We start from the raw sequence: 9,077 nt of genomic DNA, 5'->3' as shown, positions 1-9,077 counted from the left end.
CAGCTTTGGAACGGGAAAATTCAATCCCTAGAAAATATTTTAGGTCTCCAAGATCTTTAATGCGAAATTGTTGTAATAAACAATCTTTAACACGCTGAATTTCTGTCAAATCATTTCCTGTCAAAAGGATATCATCCACATATTGTGAATAGAGAGTAATCTGTCTTGGACTGTTGAAATCCTACAGATTTAATCACATAAGAAAATGTTAAAAACCATGTTCGAGATGCTTGTTTGAGACCATAAATGGATTTGTTGAGTCGACATATAATGTTCTCCCCCTGTCGATGATGCCCGGGTGGCAAGTCCATGTAAATAATTTCATGCAATGTGTCATGTAAGAAGGCATTTTGCACATCTAGCTGGTGAGTAAACCAATTTCTGGCTGCTGCAATGGTGAGGAGACACCTCAAAGTTGTTAATTTTGCTGTTGGTGAAAAAGTTTCAGAATAGTCGACACCTTCAATCTGAGTGTACCCCTTTGCGACAAGGCGCGCCTTATATCAGTCGACGCTACCATATGAGTTGTACTTTATTTTATAGACCCATTTGCATCCGATGGGTTTCTGCCCAGCGGGTAACGGTGTCAAGGTCCACGTTTGATTTAGCGGCAAGGCGGAAAGCTCTTCGTCCATTGCTTTTTGCCAATTTGGATCAAGGATAGCTTGAGCATAAGTGTGAGGTTCTTTGGTGGCTGTGATGTTAGCAAGATATGCACTATGTGTAGAAGAAAATCGTGAATTAGAAAGAAAATGATGCATAGGATACCTGGTTCCATTCGGTCGGTCTTGGGCAGTGGTCGAATGATTGGCTTGGGATCCCGTTACGTAGTCTTGAAGCCAGGAAGGTTGGGTTGATGTGCGACTGGATCGTCGAACAGGAAGGTCGATTGAAGAAGGTTTGGTAATGGGTGCTAAACTTCTTGGCATGGGAGAAGAAGGTTGGTCTACTGGAGGTTCAGGTGTATTATGACGAGTAGGAGAAGGAGGTTCAGGTGTATTATGACGAGTATGAGAAGAAGGTTGGTTTGATGGAGGTTCAGGTGCATTGTGACGAGTAGGAGAAGAGAGTTGGTTTGATGGAGGTTTAGGTGCATTGTGATGGGTAAGAGAAGAAGGTTGATCGAGTGAATGTTGGACAGGAGTGGGTAAGTCAATGTCAATAGTGGGCAAAATACTGTTGGCAGAATGGGAAAACACTTTCATGGAAGATGACATCCCAACTTGTAAAAGAAGTGCCTGATGCACGCGAATCAAATTTTTGCAACCAAAAGTTTTTAGGTGAGAAAGTGAAGGTGGTTGATTATATAGTAGTATAAGCCTGATATCATATTAAGAAGTGGTTTTAAGCCTAACTCAACCCCATAAAACCAGCTTATGGGGTGAGGTTTGCACTCACTTATATATTATGAAATGTCCTTATCTCTAGTCGATGTGGGATTTCCAACATACTGACTTTATTTTTAATATTTTGAGCTTAATCTTTAAATTTTTATACACTATTATAGTTGGTAATTATTTTATATTCTCCTATTTTATAATTAAAATATTTTGATCCTTATTAACTAATAGTTTCTTTTAGTTTATCGACCTCTCTACCTCTTTTGTTATATAACTTAATATATAACTTAATGGTTTTTAAGTGGACAAGTATAGTTTTTAAAAATATTTAATCATTTGATTATTTTGTTATTGGTTTGTTGACAAACTTATATAGAGAACAATTTATATAGAACAGTGAAGCATTGAATGAAGTAGGCGTGTAGCGTGTGTGAGTCTAATTATGCCATTATACATCTTTATCTTCTCTTTCAATTTTCCATCTATTGCAACTCTCAATATTTTAAAACTATCATTACACTTCATTCCACTACTATTTTTACCTTCTTTACTCTTAAAAACAAATTACTATTACAATAATATTAGTTGTTATCTCTTAAACAAGGTTTTCATACAATTTTTTTTTATCTATAGTTATCTCTTAAACAAGATTTTCATATTTTATTTTTTTTATGTATATGGTGGATTACAGAAACAGTTGTGAACATTTTTTCTAAGTTATCCTACGAGTTATGAGGCTATTGACATTCATAAAATATTGACATTCATAAAACACACGTATTGGATATTGACATTCATAAAATATATATCAATGAAGTGTCTAATTTAAAAAATATTAATTTAAATATATATATATATATATTAATTTTTTTAAAATTGTATAAATTTTTATTGTATTACAAAAATAAATAAATAAAATTTGAATCAGCCATAAGAAAATTTTTTACTAAAAAAAGTTATATATATTTTTCTGTCCTTATTTTTTTTACGTGTTAGTGTGTTTAGTATGAGTATCCGTGGGTATGGGGTGACGTAGGTTACGCGTTGGAAGTGTTTGGGTTTGGATGCGCGTCGTGGAAGCTTCGGCAACATGTTTTTGCGTTTGCGTGGCTTTTATTTGATCACATATTTGACGTGAAAGTGTGTGTTAATAATGTGTGTGGGTAACCAACCTCCATTAATAATATTCTCTTTCTTTTATATATTTGTGGCTCATATTCCTTAAACACCTTCTTTTATTTATTTCACACACTCAAATATTACAAACTCAGACCAAATATAAAAATAGTGTGAAGGGAATAATGTCAGTGTTGAATTTTAGACTTTTATGTTCTGTCTATCTGTTTCCTGATAATGATAATGGATTCTTTACCTACTCAATTTTTTCTTCTATTAAATATAACTGTTCTTCTATATTCTGTTTTTTACTTTTTATCATCCAATCTAACTTATCATGTCACTAATAACATTTTAACTAATTAGATATCTAATATCAAATAAAAATAAAAATATTTTATAATATATAAATAGATATAAATTTTATTTTATAAATTGATTTTATAAAATTGAGTTAAACTTAAAGTGCATTTTTTATAAATGTTTTTATCTATAATAATGTAGAATCTCCAATATATCTCTTCATGTCGAGATCTTCCAACTCATACATGAGACTATATATTATGAGTAGTTTATGACATCATAAGCTTAATACACATTCACTAAGATAAACTTTAAATAACTCTCATACCATATTAAAAAGTATATTTTAAACTGACTTTAATACATATTAATTATTAAAGAAATGAACTTTATAATCGATGTGCATTAGATCTCTAATACAACTTTTGATATCAAGTCTAAAATAAGACTTTTGTATGTATTTTATTTTAAAAAAATCATTATAAATATATAATTTTTTACATATAAAAAAATATATTTATTTTATTTTAGTATCTATTAGTATATCATCTTTCATTTTACTCTCAACAATGTTATTAGACAAAAGTGATATTTTTTATGACATCAACATTATTAATTTGACAATTTTAGTAACATTACATATCATGATTTCATTACTACTGAGAAAGTTGTTGACAATGAAAATAAAAGAGAGGGATGAAAATAAATAAAAAAGGTACTGAACCTAAAATACTTATATTTTCTAAAAAAAAAAACTTAATTCTTCTGAGTAGCACTACATAATATTAGTAATATCTTAATTTAATCCTAATGTCTACAAAATATATAGTTATTGTCATAAATTATATGAACTAACTTTTTCGTTCCTAGAAAGTGTAGAGTTTATATTAATTTTTTGTTGTCCAAAATTCACGTATATTTTGTATATTTCTCATCATTTTCCTATATAATAGTGGTTTAAGGTTCACTTAAGTTAATAAAAATAATAAATTCTTATATTTCCAATGTAATTTTAAACAAATTGTCTATTATATATTATTTCTCATTTATTTCTTATTAAAATCAAATTCAATGCATAATAAATTATAATACGAAATTACTTTTTGTATTTGACTAAAAAATTATTTTTTTTAAAAAATTAATGTTGTTTTTAATTGTAGATTGATATTCTATAGTTATTTTTAATAGATTGATAAAGTGGAACTTCAAATTAAATCGATTTTATACGCAAATAATACATTTTAATCATTTTCACACTACAGATACTTCGATGGTCTAAAGTTTGAATGAGAAAAAAAATGATTTCTTATTATAATACATAGACAAAAACATACATAAAAATTTATAAAATAGTTTCTAAATTGATATTTAATCATTAACTATCAAGGTTTTAACTACTTACTGTTTTATATTCTAAATTAGTATCTATTAGTCTTTTAGGAACTAATCTAGAATTTAAAATATTAATCGCGAAAACTTAGGTAGCTAATTTAGATACAAATTTAAAAATATTTTATAAATTGTTTTTTATAACAGAAACCACTTTAGAATATGAATAATTTTTTAGTATCTAATTTAATTAATATAGTGAATAATTATTTTCGATCTCTAAATTTGGTTAATATTTTTTTTTTTAATTTCTTCGCAATTTAAACATAATTATTTTATTCCTTTAAATTTAAAGTAATTTTTCGGTAACTTAAATTGCAAAAATAAATTAATATATCTGATTCAAAATTGAATATGATGTTCCATTCTATTTCTATACATAAAAAAAACAAACAATGGGAAACTAAAAAAAAATGAGTCTTAACATCTTATTTATTAAAATAAATAAAAGAGTAGCTTAAAAAACTAAAAAGTAGGTGCAGGAGGGGCCATGAATTAATTACATAAAACCTATAACATACATAAATGGGTCATCTCATTTATTTTTTTCGTACTATAGTTTGAAGGTACAACTTCCACTACTTTATATTTATAAAATGCATTTTTCAATAATGTCTCTCCTATTCAAAATTTTCAGATTATTCAAAAAGTAACAAATTTAAACATGTTATTTTAAATTATATAATTTAGTTTTTTAATGTTAAACAACATTCTGGTTCCCAATTCTTTGAAGCAATTTACTCTATTAATTAATTAGTAGTAATTTTAAAAGTAATGAGGTAACACAAATTAAAAATATAAAATTAATTTTTAATATATTAAAATTAGTTTATCAAATATTAAAAAGTAAATTTTGTGGAAATTATAATAATTTTTGTCATAAACAAACTTACATATAAATTGATTTTAATTTTAAAAAGGTTAATTTTACTGTTATTTATTTAATTTTTTAATAAAATTTTGTCCTAATACTATTAAATTATGATAATATTACTTTCGATACAGAAATTTTCTTAAAAAACATAGATAATTTTGTATATTTTATTTTATTTTTATTTCTTTTACTTTTATATTATTATTAATGTTAAAAATAAACTCACAATAAATTTTAATCACCAGATAAATTTGATTCTCACAATTATAATTTTATTATTATATTTCTTATTATTAATATTATAAATACTATTAATATTATTATTATCACTAATATTAATAATGATTAATACTATTGATATTATTAATACTATTTATATTATCAATATCATTAATAATATAAATATTATTAATATTTATTATATTATTAATAATGCTTTTATTATTTATAAATAATATTAACATTATTTATATTAATAATATTAGTAATACTATTTATATTCTTATTAATAATTTTAGTATTATTAGTATTATTAATATTATTAAAAAAATCACTAAATTTAGATAATTTTCATCAATTTTAGTCCGAATTATCTATTGGTTTGAGTACGTAAGTAATACTAATTAACTTGAATTTATAATTAATTTTTACTAACTCCAATGCGTAGGATAATCCGAAAATAATATTGTATACATTTTTTAATTTTTTTTTAATTTTTATTTTATTTTTTATATCCACTTTTATGATGCGTTTTTAATCGTTCATTAATTTACTTATTGTTATTAATATTGTCTACAATCTCTGACTCCCATAACTTCTCAACTGTTTTTTCTTACATCGCTAATAATGTTCTTAAATTGCAGCGTACGCACTCTAGCCTAGAAAAGTTGTTAGAAGAAAGTGTCTTTGCTAAGGGATTTATACTTTTTAACATTTTTATATAAAAATAAAATAAAAATGAATGGAAAGCATTTTTTTTTTATCCTCTACCACTAACACACATTTCACGCGGTAGATGTGGTAATGACGTGACAGTGTGACATTGCGCGCAAATGAGTGGCGTGAGCTTCAAAATAGGGTAGAAAAAAATATATTACATCAGTTCTTAGAAACAATCAGTGTAATATATATATTTTTTTATTTTTTTTTTACTTAGAATAACTCATATTACATCGGCTAAGTCATCTAACCGATGTAATATATGACCCATATTAAAAAAAATTGAATTTTTTCATAAAAAGTGAGTCATAAACTTCACATAGGTAACCACTTACAGACACACCGGTAACCAGTTGTTGTGTGTCAGTATATGTGGAGAAACCTACATCGGTTAAGCCATCTAACTGATGTAATATATGATTTTTATTAAAAAAATTGATTTTTTTTCATGAAGAGTGGGTGACCATAAACGTCACATAGGTAACCACTTACAGATACACGGGTAACCAGTTTAGTGTGCGTTACTATATGTGGAGAAACCTACATCGGTTCAGTCATCTAACCGATGTAATATATGATTTTTACATCGGTTAAGCCATCTAACCGATGTAATATATGGTTTTTATTAAAAAAATAATTTTTTTTCATGAAGGGTGAGTGACCATAAACGTCACATAAGTAACCACTTACAGACACACGGGTAACCAGTTTTGCGTGTGCCAGTATTTGTGGAGGAACATATGGCTGGGTAGTGCTGGTAGGGTTATTACACCGGTTAAGTCATCTAACCGATGTAATATATGGTTCTTATTAAAAAAAATGAATTTTTTTTCATGAAGAGTGAGTCGACATGAACGTCACATAAGTAATCACTTACACACACGGGTTACCAGTTTTGCGTGCGTCACATAAGTAACCCCTTACAGACACATAGTTAACCAGTTTTGCATGTGCTACGGATCATATATTATAATATAGAATCAGTGTCACATCCTCATCAAATATCACATCTACAACGTCAATTAATGTCACACAAGCGGTGTCAAGTCTGTGTTAATGGCCGAAGTGTCAATAAAACATTTTTCATTTTTTCATGGAAAGTGTGATGAGCAAGGGAGAATATATTGAAGTGTTCACAGATCTATATAATAGATAACCCAACAAAATTCCATTGTTCTCATTCCTCTGAGCTCAAAACACACCAAATTATGGAAAATTCAGAAGGGAAGAAACATGTTGCAGTGTTTAATTTCCCCTTTGCAAGGCACTCTACTTCTCTCTTAAACCTGGTGCTGAAGCTAGCTAATGCTGCTCCCAACTTGCAATTCTCATTCATAGGCACTCACCAATCCAACAAAACTCTTCTGATCTCAAAGCCCCAGATCCCTGACACCATCAAGTTCTACAGTGTAAGCGATGGAGTCCCAGAGGGTCATGTCCCGGGTGACCACCCAGTTGAGCGAGTCAACCTTTTTCTTCAGGCTTGTCCTCAGAACTTGCTAGATGGCGTAGACATGGCAGTGGCTTACACAAAAGAGAGAGTTACTTGTATCATATCTGATGCTCTTGTGGCACCTTCTCTCACTGTGGCTCAGCGCTTGAACGTTCCATTGGTTTTAGTTTGGCCTCCTTGGTCATACTCACTCTCTGCACATTTTTACACTGATTTAATACGCAGCAGGTATAACTCTGCAGCAGGAGACACCCCTTTGAATTTGGTTCCTGGACTGTCTATGATGCGAGTTGAAGACTTGCCAGAAGATACGATCATCGGTGTCGGTGAAGAGGAGACACTGTTTTCAAAGACATTAGCATCATTTGGAAGTGTGTTGCCTCAAGCTGAGGCAGTGGTTGTGAATTTTTACGAGGAACTAGACCCACCGTTGTTGGTTAATGACATGAGGTCAAAGTTTAAGAATTTTCTTTATGCTGGTTTTGTCTCTCTTTCACTGCCTCTGCCACCCTTGCCTCCATCAGACACAGATGAAACTGGGTGCTTGTCATGGTTGGACAAGCAGAAGGGTGGGTCAGTGGCATATCTTGGCTTTGGGACAGTGGTGATACCATCTCCACATGAGATTGTGGCAGTGGCAGAAGCACTGGAAGAAAGTGGTTTTCCCTTTTTGTGGTCTCTTAAGGAGCATCTCATGGGTCTTCTGCCAAGTGGGTTTCTTGAGAGGACAAGTGGAAGTGGGAAAGTTGTAGCTTGGGCTCCTCAGACTCAGGTTTTGGGACATGGTTCTGTGGGAGTGTTTGTGACTCACTGTGGTTCTAACTCAGTGTCTGAGAGCATATGCAATGGAGTGCCTATGATAGTGAGGCCTTTCTTTGGGAACCAGGGGTTAAATGCGAGGATGATTGAGGATATTTGGGAGATTGGTGTGAGAGTGGAAGGTGGGGTGTTCACCAAAGATGGGTTGGTGAAATGCTTGAGGCTGATTCTGGTGCAGGAAGAGGGGAAGAGGATGAAGGAAAAGGTTGTGAAAATGAAAAGGACAGTGCTAGATGCAGCCGGTCCACAAGGGAGTGCAGCACAAGATTTCAACACTTTGCTGGAACTGGTTTCTAGATCTTAGTTCATGGCCACTGGTTGTAGCACTCAGCATGCAAGTCATTGTAATTTTATTTTCACATTTTGTTTCTTTTTTTTTTAGCTGAATAATAAGATAAATGTCTCATCTTTCATTGGTGGGAGAGTTTATCAGAAATAAAACAATGGAGAAAGTTGGATGGGGATGCCCACCATTCAAAGTAGAAGGAAACTTGAATTTCAGCAATGAATGTTGTCTTTTAAGCCTTTTTCTTAAAATTTCAGTTATTTAGCTTCTCTTTTTGCATCTTACTTTTGTTCAAAATTTCAGATAAAGTTATGAACACATGCATTCTCTATAGGTGCTATTTTTTACTAATTAAAACTTGCTAAGATTCGCAAACACATAAGAGTTGATTTACAAATACTGATACATTTCTGGACACTAATGCTAATTGCTTTTATTTCTTTATCAAGTGATCCAAGGTTTAATTATTGGTTTACAAATGATTTGGACAGTTGTTGGTTTTTAAAGTTTTTTTTTGTGTATTTCTTAAATGAATCTTAATTATATTTTAGATTGTGA

General features: G+C 30.1%; 1 protein-coding gene across 1 annotated transcript; it reads left to right on the top strand.

Moving 5' to 3' along the window:
- The first annotated feature begins 7,010 nt into the window (after positions 1 to 7,010).
- On the top strand, positions 7,011 to 8,770 carry LOC137832742 (anthocyanidin 3-O-glucosyltransferase 7). The gene has a single exon (XM_068641068.2). The coding sequence runs from the start codon at positions 7,170 to 7,172 to the stop codon at positions 8,535 to 8,537; it is 1,368 nt and encodes a 455-aa protein (XP_068497169.1). The 5' UTR covers positions 7,011 to 7,169; the 3' UTR covers positions 8,538 to 8,770.
- The last annotated feature ends 307 nt before the right edge of the window (positions 8,771 to 9,077 follow it).

The sequence above is a fragment of the Phaseolus vulgaris genome, chromosome 6 (assembly GCF_051622355.1).
Source record: "Phaseolus vulgaris cultivar YP4 chromosome 6, ASM5162235v1, whole genome shotgun sequence".
Taxonomy (NCBI): Eukaryota; Viridiplantae; Streptophyta; class Magnoliopsida; order Fabales; family Fabaceae; genus Phaseolus; species Phaseolus vulgaris.
Note: the sequence above shows the minus strand (reverse complement) of the source record. Positions and strands in the feature narration are given on the sequence as shown.

What these genes read in the sequence shown, in the direction of transcription:
- LOC137832742 (XM_068641068.2), top strand. Translation starts at nt 7,170, where the DNA reads ATGGAAAATTCAGAAGGGAAGAAACATGTTGCAGTGTTTAATTTCCCC.